The 21229-nt window shown below is 48.8% G+C and overlaps 1 protein-coding gene and 1 non-coding gene across 2 annotated transcripts in view; both read right to left on the reverse strand.

The window, feature by feature from the left end:
• Window positions 1-6228: 6228 nt before the first annotated feature.
• LOC126492579 (U6 spliceosomal RNA) lies at window positions 6229-6335 on the reverse strand. The gene has a single exon (XR_007589640.1). It is a non-coding gene; the product is annotated as a U6 spliceosomal RNA (small nuclear RNA).
• A 5579-nt stretch (window positions 6336-11914) lies between these two features.
• LOC126492558 (IgGFc-binding protein-like) overlaps window positions 11915-21229 on the reverse strand; it is a 35300-nt gene continuing 25985 nt past the window's right edge. The window contains 4 exon segments of the mRNA XM_050129052.1: window positions 11915-12061; window positions 12171-12442; window positions 14532-14915; window positions 17474-17673. Coding sequence (XP_049985009.1) covers window positions 12052-12061; window positions 12171-12442; window positions 14532-14915; window positions 17474-17673 — 866 coding nt within the window. The 3' untranslated portion in view covers window positions 11915-12051.

Raw genomic sequence — 21229 nt, forward strand, 5'->3', positions numbered from 1 at the left:
GATAAGAGGTCTGGAAATAGGGGTCAGAGGAGAATAGCTGTCCTTCCAGGGAGAAACCTGCTCCTCCTCACATGCAGGTCCCTGGAGCTGCAGGAGCAGACTGTGGACTGAGCTATATAGTGGAGTTTCTCATTCCCTCAGGCCACACCGCTGGCCACATGCCAGGCAGACAGTGCCAGCTTCCTAGAGGAGGCCGCTGATAGCAGGCCTGGTGGAATAGTGAGTCCTGACGGTCCGTGGAGAAATGAACCTGTAGCTTGTGCTCCAGGAGGGCTGAGATTAGCTGGAACCTGCACCCAGGGGATGAGGGAAAATTTGATTCAGAAAGAGTGGTGTCCTTAGGGGGACAGCTGGGGAGTAGCGTGCCAGTGCCCTGGGTTTCTTGAGCAATGTAGTGGGGATGGAGGGTGAGGTAGCATTGATTGTGCTTGTTAGCTTGCTGGCCAGATTCCCATCTTTGGCCTCTACCTATAACAATATAAAGGTCCATATCAGGGTTCTGGCTCCTTGCAGTCCCCATGGGCTGATCCCTGGTCCGAAGCCACCCACATCTTGTTTCTAAATCCTAGTGAGGGAAACTGTCTAGGGATGTATGATCTGCGGCCTTGACTTGGGTTCTTGTGTAGGACATGAGGTTTCCATCCCAGAGAATTATTTGGTTTGGTATTTGAGATACTCCCCTGCTTCATCTCTCTCCATAGAGAAGGGACTAATTTGGGGATGGAGCTATGCCTTATCATCTCCGATGTTAGAGTTTTCCTGAGCTGTCATAAGGGGCTTTCAGGATGCAGAATTAACAGAGGGCATATAGACTTTCTGGATGTGATCCATGTCTCCTGAAAGGCTGGCACAACCCATACTCTGTTGGTTGAATCTGAAAGGTCTCCCACAGGCTATTGTGTTTTAACACGTGGTTGCAGCAACTGGTACTGTTTGATGAGGTTGTGGGATACAAGGTTTGAGGCACGAGGCCTCGCAAATCAAAACAAGCTACTAGGGACAGGCCTCAGAGGTTATACATGACTCTGTTTCTGTCCTGCTCTGATGCTTGCTTGCTTGATGTAACCAACCACCCACGCTCCCGCATGGACGGAGATGCTCTAGCCGGAATGCCCTGTGCACCACGGTAGACTGCACCCTCTCAAACCATGACCATGCTCCCGCATGGATGGAGATGCTCTAGCTGGAATGCCCTGCGCACCACAGTAGACTGCACCCTCTCAAACCATGAGCCCAAACGTTTTCTTCCTCTCTCGTTACTTCTCTTAGGCATTTTTTTAAAAAAAAAATCACAACCGTGACAGAAGTAACAGATGAGAACATCGGTGTAGAGAAGAGGGGTCGTTAGTGTAACTAAATCTGACATTATGGCCCTTGTATCTCTAGAACCAGTTTGTTATAAAGACAGCCGTGGAAGGATTTGGAGGAGTCTGCGGATGCTGGAGGAGCCCCAGAAGGTGGAAACAGAGCACTCAGGACTAATGTGGTGGAAAATCGAAGGCCAAAATGCCACTAGAAATGTGGACAATGGAGACCGTACTTACGAGCTTTCAGGCAGGAACAAGGACTTGGGAACAGGGGTAAAGGCCATTTATGCTACATTCTGGCTAAGACTCTTACTCCGTGCTGCCCATGAACAGTTTAATTAGGCGAGGCTGAATCTAACAGGAACGGAGTGATTCGTTTGGTAGAGGGATTATCACTGGCTGGCTCTAGTCAGGCATGTGGCGGGAAGGGAGCGAGGAAGTAGGAACCACATGCAGGTTGGGGCTCGAGAACATTTGAAGCCTCAGACAAGGTGAGAGCGAATAGAACAGATGGAATTATTTTAAAAACCAGGGAAGCTTCGCACATAGGAAAGGCACCCCAGGGAAGAGGCTCAGCCAGACACGGAGCAAGAAGGAAAGAGAAGGTATACAGGGACAGAGGAAGATAAAAGCCCCAAGCCCAAAGCTAGATGGGATAATATAAGCTAAGAAAAGCTGGCAGAAACAAGCCAAGCCAAGACTGGGCGTTCATAACTAAGAATAAGCCTCTGTGTGTGATTTATCTGGGAGCTGGACAGTGGGCCCCTCAAAAAGCTAAAACAGTAAAACCTCAAACAATGGTCCTGATTACCTGGGCCACATCTTGAGTTGGCAGAACCTGGCATCTTGCATGCGGTGCTGCTTTGGCCATGATGCATGAAGGCCGCAGTAGTGATGTGGTCATGGAAGCTTGCACAAGGCTCCAGGGGAAGAAAAAAACTTCTATCAGGCACGGTCTATGTGGCAGAGATGGAATCCATGTAGGGCAGCCCTCCCAGGTCAGTGCCTGAGGTAGTAGAACTAAGGTCCAAGTTACCATGGGAACTCAAGAATGGTGGTGGTGCCAGAAGCATTGCATGTATGTCAAGGAAAGCCACAGGCACTGACTGGAGCCAGAGTGAAAGGTCATGAGTGTTGCAATGGCGAGGCCACAGGGGTAAGGATGACCAAGCCCTTAAGAACCCAGATGGTGCCAATTGTGTGATCTGAGTTCTGGGCTCTAGTGGTAATGTTTAAGATTTGCCCTCTGGTTTGGGATATGACTTTGCTCCAGTCCTTCCTTACCCCCCTCCTCTGAACAGGAATGTTTAATCTGGGCCACTGGGTGTTGGAAGAATGTTAATGTTTTGTTTTTTTAAGGGCTCATAGCTAACAGTGCCTTGAGTCTCAGAAGAGATCGTTGGACTTGTGGCTAACACTGAAACTCTGGGGACCCTTGAAGTTGGATTAATCACTTTGCATGATCAGGTGGCCACGGGTCTACTAGGACCAGCGGTGGACTTCTAGGGTTTGAAACTGAAATGCCCCAAAGGATGTGTTTGAACGCCTCTGTGTAAGGAGTGTTTCACTGCTGTGACGAAAGTGGCAGCCTGAGGAGGGAGCTGAAGGTGTGTTCAGCTCACAGGAGTGCTGACTTCAGTCCATGCTCACCTGGGTCCATTGATTTTTCAGCTAGTGGCAAGTCACCAGTGTCACGGCAGTGGGACAGGGCAGAAGGAAACATTAGTGGGGGCTTTCAAGGGTATGTCCTCAGTGACCTCGTTTCCTCAACCAGGCTCTGCCCCTTAGTCTCCGTCACCTACCAATAACTCCATAAAATCATAAATGCGCTAACAGACTAACCCAGTGATAAAGTCATAAATTGCTTGGGGAACTGAGGCCAGGAAGGCAGATGTGAAGCGAAGAAAATGATGGCGGTATCCTAGCCTTGTCTCCGACCGAAGGCAGTTATGAGGAGCTGCTGCAGTTGAACTCTCTCTGCGGTATCGGGAGCTGAGGGGCCAGGGACCGTTCTCATTGCTGCACATGCACACCCATGAGGGATCTGCCTCCAACAGAGAGCCCGGCTTACTTATCATACCTCCTGCGTTGTGGTTGACCCTATCTTGTGGGCTCTTCAAGAGGATCATGGGAAGAAAAGCTCTAAAAGGGAGATCCAGTCTGCTATGACTTGAGAGGGGAAAGGCCACCTTATTTCCAAGACAATCCTATCCGACTAATGTGTGTTTAAATGTGTCAAAACCCTCTTCTATAAATATCAAACCTAAGATTTCATACTACTGTCTTCTCATTTGGGTCAGCCTGTCCCATGCTCTCATGAGGGCTGTCCTTTTGCCTGGCTTTGCTTAACAAACTTCTTAAGCTCTCCTTTCTGAGTAGAAAGATTTCTTTCAAGAACAGAGAACAGAGGAAAAGCTCCAGCCCAGCCATAGCTCCGGTAGCACGCAGTGTGAGCACGGAGCCATGCTTTCTGTGAGGTCTTGGGTTCCACGTGCACTCTCCATCCTGGCTTGTTTTGCAATCCTTTCCTGTAGGGTTTTCAAGGACCGCACGCTTCATGTGAGTTGGCCGTCCTTGTGGAGAGGAGAATCTTCTGGGGTACCGGCAGCAGCAATGCTGAGCCCCATCTCCCCACTGTCACAGAGAACCACCCAGTACTTAGCGAAGGCCTCTATGCTGAATATAGGGAACTCTGGGGAGATTTCCATTCCCCAGTCCTGAGTTAGATGGGATAGTAGTGTCTTGCTTGAGAGGATATGGCCAGTGGAGGTTCGTCTTCCCCGCAATGCCCTGAGTTACTCTCTTGTGCTGATAAAAGTGAGGCCAGCCACGCGAGACCCTGCGGAGATGAGACAGCTCTGAAATGATGCCACAGTGATGCTCTGATCAGCGCAGGGTGGTGGCCAGGCTTGCTCTCCAGAGCCTGCCTGCAATCCTTTGCCGGCAACCCTCTCTGCCTCGCTTTTGACACTGTGTACAGCCCTGCTTATCTCTGCTCCCACCAGGCTGTATCATTGATTTGCCTGCTCTCACAGGCATACAAACCCAGATGCTCAGCATTTTACCAAAGCCTCGTGTAAAATGTGTGTGTGCACATATGCACAAGCCATGTGAGCAGTTTGGCTATAGTCCTCCTTGAAGCAGGTCCAGGATCTCAGCTCATCCCTTCCTCTCATGCTGAGTCGGATGCCTGATGCCCTGATGTCGGGGAGTTATCTGTGCTGAGGAGGAGTGGGTGTGGCTCTGTTCAGCCTGGATGGACTCTATCTGTGCTTTCCCTAGGCTGTTAAGTCTCTGACCCCAGGGGAGCATATTGTGTTATATTTTTCTCTTTTTGCTTGTTTTGGGGTGGAGGAGGGTCACCACCCAGCTCCCAAATAAATTACACACAGAGACTTATTCTTAGTTATGAATGCCTGGCCTTAGCTTGGCTTGTTTCTTACCAGCTTTTCTTAATGTAGATTATCCCAATTACCTTTTTCCTCTGGGCTTTTTATCTTTCCCTATTTCTGTACCTTTCTTTCTTCTTACTCCATGCCTGGCTGGGTGACTGGCCCCTGATGTCCTCCTCTCCTTGTTCTTTTGTTCCTCATTCTCTCTCCTCCCAGAGTTTCTCCTTCTATTTATCCTCTCTGCCTGCCAGCCCCACCTATCCTTGCTTCTGCCTTGCTATTGGCCATTCATCTCTTTGTTAGGACCATCAGGTGTTTTAGACAGGCACAGCAGCACAGCTTCACAGAGCTAAACAAATGCAGCGTAAACAAAAGTCACACACCTGAAGATAATATTCCCCAACATGCACACTCTCATGTCTTGCCATTTTAAGGGACCTTGGGATAACAAAAGGGGACAGAGCCGGCAGGATGCCCAATCTCAGGGATCTTAGGCAGCCCAGTTAGTTGTTGCATGCACAGGTGGAAGCATAAGGGAGCAGATGACTAAATCTGGGGCTACCCAGGGAAGAGGCTGCTCTCACCTCTGCTCTGGGAACAAGGCCTGAGTAAGGGACACCTTTCTCCTTACAGTATTCTGTTTGTCTCTTCTGTGTGAGGAACCGTTCATCCCCCAGGACTTTATTCCTGGTAGCAAGCCTACTCCATTACTTACATATCACTGGACAGACATTTGGTGGAGAATGACATTAAGTATAATCTCAGTTTACAAAGGTCCACTTTGAAAAGCATTACAGGGTCCCTATAAGACCAACCCCCCAGTTCCTGATAGTGTTTCACTATTCCTGGTTGGAAAGGAAGATCATCCAGGTGGGAGAATGGGGGGATGAACAATTAGATAGATGCTAAGTCCTGAGATCGACATCCCAAAAATACTGCAGATGCCGGGACCAGGGGACCAATTCCAAGACACCGGAATTCACAAGTTCATGGGCTACCACTAGCTAGTTCTTGGTTAAGTGGAAGATACTGTATAAAGGGCAAATGTTCTGGGATCATCTTTCCATCACGACCCTGGCAGTGAGGTTCCGATCCAGCTTGGATCACAGTATTCTCCTTCCCCTAAGTCTTCATGAAAACAATAGCCATTTGCTGTGTCCTCCAGCTCCACAGAGGAACCTGCTGTATCCTAAGCTGCAGTTATAGGGGTAATGCGCAATCCCCCCTTTTTTCCTTGTGTATTTTCTCTTCCTTCTGCTCTTCCTTGCTGGTAGTTGGGAGGTAGTTGGTAGGTAGTAAGTGACTATTACAGTTTGGTGTCCTTTGTCCTTTGGAAGTTTTGTTGTCACGGGAAGTTTTTGCTGGACGTCAACGTGCTAGATAGATTAGCCCATAGCTTAGACTCTGAAGAGGAGGATTCTGCTCAAGGCCCACAGCAGGCAAGAATATATACTCTAAAGTGTTAGTGGACAGCTGACTGTCATTTATTGTATTCTGACTTCAACTTCCCTCTTTCATATTCAAGTTCATAAACTATGGATATTTTCACAAACTTGTGTGTCATCCTCCTGCAGGGAGCATGGTAATCTTCTGTGTATTGTTCCAATTTTAGTATATATGTTGCCGAAGCGAGCCCTTGGCTTCCTTTGAATAGGTTGGTGAACTTTGTGGTGTTGCTCTGTCTCACTAAGGAAAAGGGTACAAAGTAGGAAGGAGCCAAGCAGGGGAAGGGTGTAGAGAAGGATATAGGAGGTGTTTGGGTAAGAAAAAGCAAAAAGAGCTGGACAGTGATGGTGCATGCCTTTAATCCCAGCACTCGGGAGGCAGAGGCAGGCGGATCTCTGTGAGTTCGAGGCCAACCTGGTCTACAGAGTGAGTTCCAGGACAGCCAGGGCTGTTAACAGAGAAACCCTGTCTAGGAAAACCAACCAACCAAACAAACAAACAAACAAAGGAGAGGGTAAAAAGAAAAGACAATATTTTTCATCAAAGAAGGATTTTGTACGGTAAAGTAAGATTTCTGTTAAAATGAAATGCCTGGATTCTTTCCAGAATGGAAAAGGTGAAGGCAAACCAGAAGCCATAGCAAGCTGCAGAAGGTCCAGGTGGTAGACAACGAAGCTTCACACACACACACACACACACACACACACCACACTCTTAAAGGATTCAGATTTCTTGCTGGGCAATAGTGGCGCACACCTTTAATCCCAGCATTGGAGAGACAGAGGCAGACAGATCTCTGTGAGTTTGAGGCCAGCCTGGTCTACAGAGTGAGTTCCAGAACAGACAGGGCTAAGCAGAGAAAAAAAGGTTTAAATTTCATAATGTCAAAATGCAGCATATTGACATAAAACAGGAACCTGGTTCTTTATTTAGAACAAGGAGGTTTTCTTAAGATATTGATCTGTTCTTGGTAACATTTATAAGAACTGGCTTAAAGAACAAGTGTTTCATGCTTATCAAGATAATTACTTGTGTTTTCTGTTGCTTATCAGCCTTTTTAACTGTGAAGGAACCCGAGTCTTAATAAAATCAGGACTCGTTTCCAAACACGTTCACTGCGAGCTGTAAGAGGAGCTGGAACGAAGGCCGCTGCCTCCTCCTCAGGATGAGCGCACGTTTCCTGGGGGCGGGGGAGGGGGTCAACCAAAGCTTGGGGGTCAAAGCTGAAGAGGGTAAGGGACCACGAAGACAGCCAGTGTTTTGGCCCTTGCCCTGAAAGGTCATCCAGGACCTAGGAGGACACGACGTCTCTAAAATGGTCCTAAAACTCTGATGTCACCTGTCCTATTGATCAGAGAGGCCGTGGAGTCACCAGGGCTTAGATGTCAAGGGTGTCCATCCTGGAAAAAGGAGAGTCACCAAGGGAAGAAATGTCCCCTAGGTGTCCAAGAGAAGCCACAAGGTCAGCAAGACCCTGGCACACCAGCACAGCTGAAAGAAGAAAAGCCATGGGTCTAATTAGGGGGCACCCCTGAGAGTAACCCTACTGGGTCTCTATTCTCCTAACAGTAAAAGGTGGATTGTCGCCAGCTGCATGGACTCCAGCACCCAGCAGGAAAGGACAACTCCAGAGGGCAGCGAGGGCCAGTGAGGGGCAGGGGCAGTGCTTCCCACCAGCCCAGACTTCCTGAGCAACCCAAAGGGTGAAAGGGAGAACCAACTCCCACAAGTGCTCGCTCCCTTTCTTTCTCTCTCTCTCTTTCTTATGTAACAGAAAGTAAAATTAACTGATAATAGTAAGGGATCTACAAGTACCTGACCAAGATTCTGACCTTGGCCTGGTTGAGCAGAGTGCCCCAGGCCCTCCGAGGATGGCACTCAGACCAGGGGTTCCAGCACGCTAAGTCCTCCAATGGCGGTCAAGCATTCAGGACATTACTAATTTGGTTCTTCTGTCCTTCAGAAAACCCTAGCTTTTAGAAAGTGATCATGGTGAGTGCTCTTCAGAGCAGGAAACCAATTGAGAACTTATATATCTTCTTTAAAAGGAACCTCAAGGGCCAACGTCAAATGAAAACCTATTGGCTCATATCCTAACTCCTGAGTTGTAGTGACATCTTGTTTGTAATCTAACAAATAAAGCTTGCCTGAGAGATCAGAGAAGCAGTGCAGTTAGCCACTAGAGAGACATTATGCCTCTACTAACACTCAGACCAAAGGGGTGATCCTGCCTCTAGGAATCCTCTCTGTGAAACCTCAGACTGCGTGCCCAGACTGAATCCTTAGACTGTATCTGAGCTCCTGTCTCCTCCCGCCTTATATTCCTCTCTCTGCCCAGACATATCCCTTCCTGTCTCCACCTCCCTAGTGCTGGGATTAAAGGCATGTGACTCCCAAGTACTGGGAATAAAGGTGTGAACCATTGCTACCTGGCTCTCTTGCTGTCTTAGACTGGATCAATTTTGTGTAGCCCAGGGTGGCACTGACCTCACAGAGAGCCGTCTGCCTTTGTCTCCTGAGTGCTGGAATTAAAGGTGTGTGCTACCACTGCCTGGCCTCTGACCTTGAGGCAAGCTTTATTTGTTAAAGCACAAAAAAGACATCACTATACCACGTTTGGGGCTTCTCTTCCAGGGTGTGTCTGGACAATATTTGTGCCTACATGTACCCACGCCTCACTAAACAAATGCTGCCTAGACTTCTTTGAGCATGCTTTTAAGATACTGTATTTCTTTTCTGTGAAAAACTAATTTATCTGGCTCCGAGTGAATGCAGCCCACGCTCTGTTTAGGATCTCCTCGGCTGGGGATATTCTCTGGGGGGAATGTCACCCCAGCTAGGTCTGCCATCCTCATCCTCACACTCAATCTACAATCTCCATTTTATTCCAGTCTTCAAAATATATCCATTAACTTTCAGTCCAGGGACCCTCCGGGTTTAACTGCGTAGCTAGCAATACTGAGTAGCTATACTCAATGGCCATAGATCAGTCTATCTCCTATCCTGGTTCCTTTTGCTTTATGAGGGCTTACAGAAAAACAAAACAAAACAAGAACTAAACATTTGGCTACTCCTTGTGGTACAGCAGACTTTTAATTCCTGTTATCTTCCCTCCTGGGTATTCCTATCCCCGGGTCCCTTTTTCTCAGTGCTAGAATTTCCCAATCACTCCGTGGATGGATATGGCCACGGCTGGCCTTTCTATTGTAAAATATATTTTACTCTGCATGCAGTTCTGGTCCCTGCTTCCTGTAATGGCTACCCTGGTTTGGTTCTTCCAGAACTCAGTAGATTCAACTTCAAATGGTCATACGACGAAGATATTGCTGCATCTTTCCTGGGCCAGATCTCAAAGCATCATCTTCTACACTAGATCAAACGGGACAGCATTTCTGTGGGACTTGCCGGCCAACAAAACAAGGCAGGTATTTTATATCAATGACTTCCGCAGCTGCCTTGCTTCCTGATGTAGCTAGCGTTAAGACTGGGGCCCTAGGCAGGGTCTATGTCTTAGCAAGTGCTGAAGGGAGAGGTCTCTACTTTGCCCTCCTAGAAGAATATGAGCCTCCATATTGGCTGAGAGAGGAATGAGACCAGGTAGGCAGGGGTTAGACATGGTGGGAGAAATCGCAGCTGTGGCTTTTGATTGTCAAAAATATCCCTTGATGATTGAACATCCTTGATGCTACAATTAGGTCTTCCCACTGTATCAAAAACAGAGACTTTCGGGAATTTCCCAGTTGCCACATATGCACGCCAGGGGAGGGTTTGCATGGTCAAAAGATCCTGACTTCATTATAATATCATTTGCATTGCAACTTTGTCTTCGTGCCTCCCCAGACGTTTCAAGGGAATCGTGGGAAGAAATACTTTAAAAGGGTGAACTGGTGCACCATGATTTGGGAGAGAAAAAAGGTCATCTTATTCTCATAAATCTATCTCCTACATATTCCTATCTCATATCACTTATCTCCAACATATTCATAAAAAACAGCCAATCCGCCGTCTCTTGCTGCTGCTCGCCCTCCCCGGGTCCGCCCACTCTAAGCTCTCAAATATGTGCTCACTTTGCTTTGCCCGATATACTTCAGCTTAAAGAGTTAATGTTTCTCAGCTGAATTCTTCCCTTCGCGGGGAAGAAATGAACTCTGCAGTGCAGTAACAGAGTCGCTGCCCGCAGGCCACCTCTGAACATGTGTTCCAGGTTGAGCCATGAGCATGCCACAGTTTGAGTGGCATTTCCTGCCCAAACAGTAACACCATCTGCAGCTTCTTTTCTCTCTGCTGCTCTAAACAGCCCCTGCTCTCCTTTGTAGAGGACTTTCCAGTCTGCCATGCCCAGCAGTAACAAAGTACCCAACAATGTACCCAGGTAGAACAGATAAGACTCCTAGCCCTTGCTCTTCCTGGCATGCTGGCATCCTTCCTCCATGGTCCCTTAGTCACAGGCATCCAGAAAGATCTACTCCCATCCTTATGATTAGCATACTAACCCCCAAGCTTTCCCAACACACTCCTCCAATCATGATGCTTCTTCGAATTCCAGTAGGTCCCCTGAACACTGTGGCTTCTCAGTGCCTGGCTTTCCTCTCGTCCAGTGATCATGTCCTCAAGCCAAGCTGTCAATCACATTATTACACTTATGCTTTATGGTGGGAATCCAGTGGTGGGGATAACCCTAGAGGTCCCAGCCTGTTCATCTCTAGGCGGCATCAGTTCCTGAACTACAGACGGCCCAGAGACTCAGCTCCAGGCACCTCACTTTCTGACCCCCAGCTTCTGCATCTCCACCTTATTCTCTTTAGTACCAGTACTCCAAACAACCTTCCGTCCCAACCTCCATTAGCTGGCTGTAAACTTATGGTCCTGCACCTCCTTCTGACTGAGCTGCCCTCAGCACTCATCCAGATCCCCACCCCAAATCACACACCTTCACTCACCTCCTCAAACTGTAAACTGACTCCAGCTCTCGGACTCTGCCAGCCCTCTAGAAGCCCGATGTAGACGGATAAAATACAGGGCCACTCTGGCTACTTTGTAGCAAAGCTCCTTGAAAGGAACTTTTGTACTTCCTGTCTTTGTTTCATAGCTGCTTCTGGGACTCTTTCCAACCAAGCTTTCCCGCCTATCAACTGACCAAAACTCACAAAAGACCTCCATGTTACCCAAACCACAGAGGCCTTTCCTGCTATCTTAAAGCAGCAGCCTTTGCCATGCTCTTCTGCTTAGCCTTCTTGTTTTCCTCCTAGCTTTCAATGGCCTCCATCAGCTTCTCTGTTCATTTGCCTTGTTGACTGAACTCGGGAACTAAATCATCACTCCAACTCTGAGAAAATCCAAGCCTTTGTTCTATTTACAGGTGATGGAACCAAGTCAGGGAGGAAGCAGTCGACTCACCAGGATTGTCAATGGTAAAGCCAGAATCTCTCTCTCTGTCTCCCTCCCTCCCTCCCTCCCCCCCCCCCTCCCTCCCTCCCTCCCTCCCTCCCTCCCTCCCTCCCCCCACCCTCCACCTCTTCCCCCATCCTGTCCTCCATCATTTCACCATCCACTCCTCTAGTCCCCTGTCTCTATGACTCCCGATCTCCCCAGTGCTTCCCCACTCTGGCCATCTGCTCCTTCACCTGCCGAGCCCCACATATGAGCCCCCTTCCTCTCCTAGTAGACGCCCGCCATAGACGCCACCATCATCCATGTCTCCACTGTGGGGAGGAAGCTGGGGAGACAGCAGGAGGCAGACACACTGGCACACAGCTTGGGTCAAGACATTTACTCAATGCTTTCAGATGTGGCCTCAGTGGCTCAGCAAGGGGGAGGGACAGGGAAGGGGCACACAGGGCACCCTTCAATCACTGTAGCTTCTGGAAGATGCAGCTCTTGAAGTGTCCATTGCCGGTGCTGGCTGATTAGCTGGAACTGCAAGAGACAGACACTTGGCACTTCATGCTGCAGACTAAGTACCCACCCGCCCACACTGCCTCCTCCCCCAGTCCCCTAAAGTCTGGCGTCCACTCTCCAGCCTCACCATGGGGAGAAGTCCTGTGCTTCCCATTTCTCCATTGATGTGTTCTCCTGAGAGCCAAACTTATCATTGTTCTGGTCCCCATCGAAGTTTCCACAGGCCCCACACAGGATGCCCGCATGGTCATCACCGACCATCACATCCAGATGCCCATCTATTCCAAGCCGGACCTGGACCCCTCCCTCCTGGTGGATGAGCATGGAGCCATCAGGGAGCCTCTTCACAGACACAGATGTTAACACGCTAGCTGGGAGATCCACTCGGAGACCGTTCACCTGGTGGGGGGGAGGGGAGATGGAGAAGTGAGACCTGAGTGACAGAAGAGCCGAGGGACCACCACGCTGGCGTCCTCATCACAGTAATGATTCAAGCAAAGGGACAGGCAGGCGCGGGAAGGGATGGGGGCCTGGAGAGGAGCCGTACATGAGGGATGGACAGGTGGGAAGACAGCTGGAGCTGTGCTGCTCTAATATAAAATTAATTAATGTGTACGCTCATGCGCTGATACAAACGTGGAGGTCGGTTGGCAGCTTATGGGAGTTAGTTGTGGGTTCCAGGGATCAAATTCAGGTCCCATTAGGCTTGGTGGCTCATTTCCTCACTAAACCATTTCACCTGCCCAATAGCAACTTACGAGTTTGGGGAGGATATCTTTCTGATACACTGATCAGAATAGAAAGAGGAGGAGAGGGGAATGGATCAAAATTTCTCCACAGCTTTCCAAGGTCTGGTGCAAAACATTCTGTACCAGACAGAGAAGCAAACCAGGAATTCCAGATGTGAAATATTAAATCATAATGTTCAAAGGGAACGACCCTACGGGTTGTCTGCAAGTAACTGGGTCTCCAGCAAATGCAACCACATCAGCTCCTCTTCTGGGCTTGTGTCTGAATGAAGGTGACGATCCTGGCAGTGTAATGACCATGCGGGAAATTTCCAGTTTCTTGTCAGAGGTTGCAGACTCAGCAGCCTTGTGACTGTCTCCCAGCATCTGTCTGTTCTCCCCGATGGGTTTAGCTTTCTTATGTTAGATTCCTCGGTGAAACTCTTTGGAAAGAGATGTTCCCACTCTTTCTCAAATGTTAATCCCTTGAGTCTCCCCCATGTAATCAGGGATGTAGGTACATAGGTGGGAAAGACAGATCTCAGAAAACAGAAGGGTGGTGGGAGGGAGGGAGGGAGGGAGGAAGGGGCAAAGAATGAGTAGGTGCAGACGCTGGAAGCGAGGAGGGGAACAAGGGATGACTGCAGCAGAGGACACACAGACGCAGCGGATGGACAGACTTGCTGGCTACAAACTCTGCAGTAAGAATTGGCTGAGTTGTTTCAGTGACCCAGCATGGTGCCTTGAGAAGGCTGAGCTTATTCACAAAAGTCAGGATTTCCTGGTACCTCCAGGCTGTCAGGCTGTGGTCTAGGTACTGGCAGGAAGTGATGATCTGGACTGGCCTCTCATGATGGTAACAGTGGGAGCCATTGTTGTCCATGACAGGCAGACAGTGCCAATGTAACCAGCATCACTGGAAACTTGAAGTGATGCTCATATGAACTTCCCTGAAGATACTTCCCAGGCTTTGTCATGACTGTTTTTGGAGGATTTAAGGACTCCGTGATTCCAGTAGGGGACCCTTGGGAGCGAGTGCCTGGGTCTTTAAGATTGCACTAGGTGGCTCCTTCCTCTTGCTGGTTTGGCCTCATGTCCTTTTCACTGTGATCTTTCTTAGTTATTAGCATAACTATATGCCGAGTCCTCTGAGGGAATCATGGTGCCTCTCTAAAAATGGCTCAGGGGGAATCCTGATATATGACCCCAGCCTGGCCAATTATAGCATGCTATGCTTAAGATCACATTAACTAATTCCAGTATTGGGCACACGGCATAAACCAGCCTCGTGAGATGCACCACAGGGACTTTCGTTAGATCACTTTGTACTAAGGTAGCAAAGGTAGCAGACTAAGGCCTGAGGCAGACACTGGTCATCTTTGCTCTCTGGGAATGAAGCCGAACAATTGGTCAGCAAGTCTGAAACCTAGAGGTGTGAACTGACAGGGTAGCTGGGGTTTCCCACATATGGACCCAGTCCATTCATTTCCCCTAGGGCAGTTTGTCTTTGTTTCCTGCCACTGGTAACCAGCGGAGGCTTGATTAAGACCAACAACAAAGCTATGCAGTTAGTGTAAGAACTCAGGCCAAGGAGAGGGGCCCAGGCTGACCTCTGGAGACAGGTAAAAATCCAGAAAAAAGTGCAGAGACCTAGATGAGGGAAACACCACAAAACCACTGGATAGCCAGGATGTAGGATACCGTGATAGGAAGAAGGAAAGCCCAGGGAAAACGTCCGTGCCCTCTGTACCCAGGCTTACCCACACGCCGTTGTTTCGGGTCACAGTCACAAGTCCATCCTCGAAGAAGATGTGGACTTTGTCCACGATCTTGTCATTGCCATCGCAAGACTGGACATCAGCAACCACACGGTACCAGGGCACAGGCTTCTGGATTCCCGGGCAGCGAGAAGAAAGCTCATAGACACCAGGGGAGCTGATGGCATTGTAAGCCCCATCGAAGGTGGTGAGGTTGGCCCCCACAGTGATGGAGCAAACACCTTGGGCAGGCTGGCAGCTCCGGACTCCGTCTTGGAGCTTACAGACTTGGCCAGATGGGCAGCTGGTTGGGTGGCATGACAGGCCGGTGTTTCCGGAGCAGCAACAGAGCTGGCTGCAGTCTGAGGTCAACAGTGAGGAGTTCACCTGTGCACAGAAAAGGGTGGATGGTGTGCATTCACATGGGCGAGAGATGCTGTGTGTCCTCTCCCCAACGGTAGTCTCAATGGCCCTCAGAGGTCAGGCAGTTCATCCGGTCACCACTCTGTCTCTGCCTCAGATTGTGCCCAGTTATTGTGGGAACAAGCCGGAGTTAGACCAACCAGAGAATGAGAGACCACATGGCGATAATGCTACAGACTCTAGGCTATTTGTTACGGCTTGAATATGGCTTGTCTGCCTGAACCCATGCAGGAGTTTATTCCTCAAAGTGGTATGTATGAAGAGATTGGAAACTTCATTTTTAGAAGTGAGGACTCCACGGGGTGATTAGATTAACAGAGTCACCAAAGTAGAACTCCCAGGATTGATACGTGGTGGCCTTTAAAGGCTAGGGAGGGCCTACACCTTGACAGAGGCAGACACATGCTCCTGCCATAACCTCATGCAGAGGGGGCTTCATGAGCGCCCGCATCACGAGTGCTCTTTAGACTTCTAGCCTCCAAAACTGTGAGCTTTATAAGCCCATTTCCTCCATGAAGTAGCTTGCATTAGCTGTTTTCTTGCAGCGACAGAGTAAATTCATGAGCCTAGAAACCAAGCAAACGTCACGGGACCCATCAAGTGAGTATAACGCCCAAAAGCTAAGTGAGGAGACAGCATCCTTGGCTCAGACTGGAAACACACGGCTATAAAGAACCAAATAAAACAGGCCTAAGTGACCCATTAGACGTGATCTGTAACGCTGTAAGAGCTAACGATATGTGTAAGGGTGGGCAGTGCACCCCACAGGGTACAGGTAGACAGCACAGATGCATTCCCATGTGTACCAGGCCCCCATGTAAGAGAAACCATTCTGACCTTAGAGCCTAGCATGTAGGTCCTGAAACCTGCCGAAATGGAAACAAAGACCTAATCCATTGAAGTCCTGGTCCATAGTTCCAGAAAATTCCCTATATGTACTGACCTTGCTTTCTAACTTCTGCAGTTCTGCTTCTTGCTAACTGAAGTGGGACAACCAGGATGTGGTTTTAGTACACAAAAGAGACGAAGGACTGCAAGACTCGGGGCTACATGATTTGGACAAGTTCCCCATGCAGATGCCGGCTGACAGTAAAGACTCTGATTTCAGCTTTGTGCATGTCTGCATGGTGGCCCCTGCAGGACTCACCCCAGTCACACATCGACCTCCCCTGTGTCTCGTCCCTCACCAGCTGCTCCTTCTCCATGCCCCTCTCAGGCTCCCTTGGCTCCCAGAGCCCCGACTCTGGTCCTAGGCTATGCAGACAGTTTCTCTTCTACCTTCTTTCACTCTCTGGTGAGGTCATCAGACCCAGAGAGAAGTAACTGCTACAGCCGGCTTTCCTGGAACAGCCAGTGAACTATGGTTAAGATCTACAGATTAGATAACAGTGTGGAGTCAACAGTACTTTCCTGGTTTTGATAATAGTAGTCTGTCATATAAAAAAATTTCCTTATTTTTAAATGTGAGATTAGGAGGTGCAGGTAGATGCTCTGGAATAAGGCAAAAGGTAAAAGAAGGGGATCAGCACTGGGCTGGGGTGCACAGCTGATTGTGAGAGCACTGGGAGGCTGCCGAGCTAACCTGGGGGACCCTGGACGACTTCCAGGAAACAGTAAGACCCGAAGGAAGAAGAGCTTGGCTCCTTTTGCAAATGGCAGACATTGTCTGGGAAGTCTCTGTAAAAAGGGGGAACAGCCAGCATATCTACCTTGCTGGACTGCTACAACTAAGACGAATTAATATTTCAAACAAACTTGGCCACACAAGGAGCTTTCGAGAAGCATCAACAAGGAAAAATTAACTATTAAATCCCAGGTCACGCTGTTGAATGTTGGCAGCTGAGCCACCCATCGCACTGCTATAGATTCTATTCTTGCTGAATGTGATGTACGGGAGGATGATCCTGTGCTCACTGGGTACCAACTGTCCCGAGCATCCAATGTGTATGGAGCCAGGATGCTGATCCAACCATTCTGCAGGTGAAGAAGCTCAGAGAGGGAAGGGTAGTGGAGGAATGTCCCACACCAAAAGATAGCAATTGCCAATTCCCGGGACCAAGCATGCTACCTTAAATGGAAATGTGTGTTTGCGGTGTGATTAATGTTGTTTAGATTGTCTAGGTGGGGAATCCCATGGGCACTCATAAAAGGACTATGCAGGGAGATGTCAGGTCACCCGGAGAAGCGATGGCAGGACTGGAGTGGTGTGGCCAAGCCCAGGAATGACCAAAGCCACCAGAGGGTGGGAGAACAAGGAGTAGATTTTCCTCCAGAACCTCTTAAGACGGTGTCAGCCTTGCATCGCATTGACTTTAGTGCAGTGAGCCTGACCCCAGAACTGTGGGGCATTACGTTCTCTTGCTCTGACCTGCTGAGTCTGGGGTGACTCAGTACAGCAGACCCAGCTGGGGACAGGTGATGGTCCCCATGTCCCCATCCTTGAACAAAGACCCAGAGCACAGTAACTCTGAACATCCCTCCAGCTTCTCCACCCGCACCGCCTGCTTGGAGTCCCTGCTCACCGGCATATAGTGGCCGTTGTAGGTGCAGCCGCATTGTTGGGCAGGAACGCACACACCCTGGGAGAGCAGGAAGTGATCGTCACACTCACATCCTTCAAAGCAGCGAGTGCTGCATTGGGTGAGGCCAGCGAGAGCAGCGCAGGAGCCCTTGCAGGAGTTTGTGCAGACAGAGTAGTGGCTGTGGGCCGGACACTGGAGAGCTGTAGAGAGAGGAGGCAAGGGGGTCACACCTGCTGTAGGATGCTGATGACCTGCATCTACTGAATCTTAGGTCTGGGATGAGTGATAATTGTAATCTGGATGTGAGGTGCCCCTCTCCTCATTCACAGAAAAAAGAGTGGGTCTCCAGCTGCTGTATGCGATGAGTGAGAGGCCTCTGACTTGGTCAATAGATTCATGATTTGCACAGCATACCCACAGACTCGACAGCCTTAGGTGAGACACATACTTAGTTGTATGTAGTTTACTAGGGTTCTATCTTGTCTCTGGTTTTCCTTTTCTTTCTGATTCTTGGCTACCATGAAATGGGCAACTCTGCTGGTCATTGCTGTGGGACCGTGATCTTTACCCTGTCACTTGTAGTTTAAATAAACGCTGATTGGCCAGTAGCCAGGCAGGAAGTAGAGGCGGGGCAACCAGGCAGGAAGTAGAGGCGGGGCAAGGAGAATTCTGGGAAGAGAAAGATTCAGTCTGAAGTCGTCACCCAGACACAGAGGAAGCCAGACACAGAGCAAGCAAGATGTGACTGCCTCGCCGATAAAGGTACCATGCCATCTGGCTAACACAGACAAGTATTATAGACTAATATAATTTATAAGAGTTAATAAGAAGCCTGAGATACTAGCTAATCAGTTTATAATTAATGTAGACCTCTGTGTGATTTCTTTGGGATTTAACGACTACGGGAACTGGGTAGGACAGAAACCTCAGTCAACAGGTCATGCCCTCTCTTCCATGATCAGCCTCAGCACAGGCCCCCTTGACAGACAAGTCACTCCCACACAGAAACCTGTGATCCCACAAACCAGAGCAAAGCCACCCTCCTCTTCAGATGTCCAGGTACTTCTCATGGCCACGAGGAACTAACACAAAAATTGCTAAGGAGATGTAAGGCTGATTTGCAACTCTGGCAATGTGACTCACATGGAAAGTGTTTGGAGAAGTGGGCTAGAGAAACCTGGAGCCCTGTGAGTGGAGTTCATAGGAATTCTGGTGTGAGCTCAGAACAGACAGTATGTTTGAGAGGTGTCGGGTGGAAAGCTCCACCTGACAGAGGACATACCAAGGCTGCAGAGTCTTCCGCCTATAGCATAGTGTTCCTGGCCGGTTTTGTCAGGTTTATAGTCAGTATCGAGAACAAAATCAGAGCATAAATATTTGACAAATAGTTTCTAATGAGATCAGAGGTTCTAGAATGAAACCAGGAACATTGAACTTGGAGAACAAGGACCATGATCTGAGGATGTCTGGGAGTCATCAAGACCGGGCTATCATAATCTGAAAAGGGGGAAGTGTGAACTTGAAAGACCTTTCCCTTGAGGAAAGAGAGCAACTGGGACACCTTATTCACTCAGGGCCACCTAGATGCTTGTTTACCCAGAGTTAAGTTCACTATGCTTACCCTCCCAGGCACTCCGAGACAACTCAGACAACTGTCTGAGCTGGTGATAGACACTGAAGTCATCTGCATGGAGGTGAGTTTGTGAAAACGTAGAGTGCAAGAGTTATGGGGGTCAGTGGCTTCCACCCAGATTTTAAAAATATCCTTGAGAGGCCGGGCCATGGGTAGCGAGGATAGGATCTGTATGTGGACCCCTGAGCGGGTGAGGCAAGAGCTATGAGGATGAAGCTGAAGATGCCAGAGAGTTAGAGAAAGCAGGGATGTGGGGCACGTAGAGGAAAACAGCAGGAGAGAAAACTGGGCAGGAGCAAAGGCACTCAGGAGGCAGAGGCAGGCAGATCTCTGAGTTTGAGGCCAGGATGGTCTACAGAATGACAGCCAGAGCTATAGAAAAACCCTGCCTTAAAAAAAAACAAAAAATGAGGAGGAAGAAGGAGGAAGGAGAAAGAAAAGAAGGAGGAGGAAGAAAAAGAGGAAGAGAAAGAGGAAGAAGAAGAGGAAGAGGAAGGAGAAGAAGAAGAAGAAGAAGAAGAAGAAGAAGAAGAAGAAGAAGAAGAAGAAGAAGAAGAAGAAGAAGAAGAAGAAGAAGAAGAAGAAGAAAACAGAAGCCATGAGGCCTGTAGCTGACAAGGCCTACAGACTAGGGGCTCCCACACTCTTTGGAGCTCACACAGTGTCAATATTTCCCCTGCTAGATTTTGATCTTACTTTGGTTCAATTTTCCCCTTATATGCGTCCAATCTTCCTTTTTAGTACAGGAATGTGCACCCCATTATACCAATGGATGTTGGAAATGTGTAATTGTATTTTGTTTGTTTGCTTGCAGAGGCTCACATCTAAGGGTCTACATTGAGTCTTGTTTAGACTCTGGATTCGGGCATTTAAGCAATGTGGGAACTATAAAGACTTTGGGGCGTTTTGGAGATGAATTGGACACAGTTTTTGTTATGACATGGATATGAGTCTGCTGGTAACAGGGGTAGAATGTTTGGAGATGAACTGTTCCCGCAAAGACTCATACCCTGAAGACTTGGTCTTCTTGGTGGTCTAGTGATTGACTGGTACTTGAGTCACAAACGCTCTGACTTTACCAATGGCCAATCCACTGATGGATATATGGTTTTATGTGTTACTGAGGAATAATGGAGATTTTTGGAGGTTGGGCTTGGTTGAAGAAAGTATATCAGCTAGACCGAGCCTTTCAAGAATATCTGTTGCCTGATCCCGGCTTTGATCTCTGTGCTGTCTCTGTCACCTCTGTCTGCTTCTGCCATAACCCCATCCTACCTCAGGCTCAAGCATGCATTCAGTCATCCTGAACACAAATGACTGACACCTTGAGCCAATGTAAATCCTCAAAAACGGTTGCTTTCAAGCATTTGCCACAGTACAAAACCTACCACAATGCTGCAGGGGGCACAGCGCTGAGGACCCTGTGCTAAAGAGCGTGTGTCCAGTGGGATCGACAGCTCGAGTGGCCATGGCTGGTGGCTGGTTGAGAACATCAGATACAGGCTTGAATGGGATGGGGAGTCATGGGCCGAGGCTTGAAGCAAGGAGAGTAGAAAGATGGGCATAACTCTGGGCTCTAACTAAGCAATATCAGAGTGGTGTGGCTGTCATCGGATGGGCATTGGGATAGAGAAGAAAGATCGGGTTTGGCATAAAATGCTGTACTCAGATTTAAGGATCACCAGGAAATAACCCAGGAGGCCATGGAAGTCCAGAGCTGGAGATGGTGTCTAGTATTATCACCGGGACAGTTGCTATGCTGTGGAGGGGTTGATGGTGCTGTGTTTAGTTCCTGCCCTTAGGAGACTGAGGAGAAATGACTCTGCCATGAAACAAACATCAGCCTTGTCATACAGAGTCTGGCATGGCTTGTCCCTGTCCTGCAAACTGGAAAGAGGTGTGTGGTCCAGGATTGGGGTCTATCGGTTGCCAACGTGTATGAGGGAGGGGTCAGTGAGCCACAGCTCAGGACTCTTGTGGGCTCTCAATCCATCCAACTCCCTTCCAGGTCACTGCAGAAAGCTGAAAACAGCCCTGGGAAGAGGTGAGTGTGAGGTCTGGGGAGAGTAAACTCTTCACTAGAGTCTGAGAAACTGGGTCAGAAGTAAAGGGGAAAGCCACAG

Source organism: Alexandromys fortis, unplaced genomic scaffold, assembly GCF_014885135.2.
Source record: "Alexandromys fortis isolate MF-2015 unplaced genomic scaffold, M_Fortis_MF-2015_v1.1 scaffold_293, whole genome shotgun sequence".
NCBI lineage: Eukaryota > Metazoa > Chordata > Mammalia > Rodentia > Cricetidae > Alexandromys > Alexandromys fortis.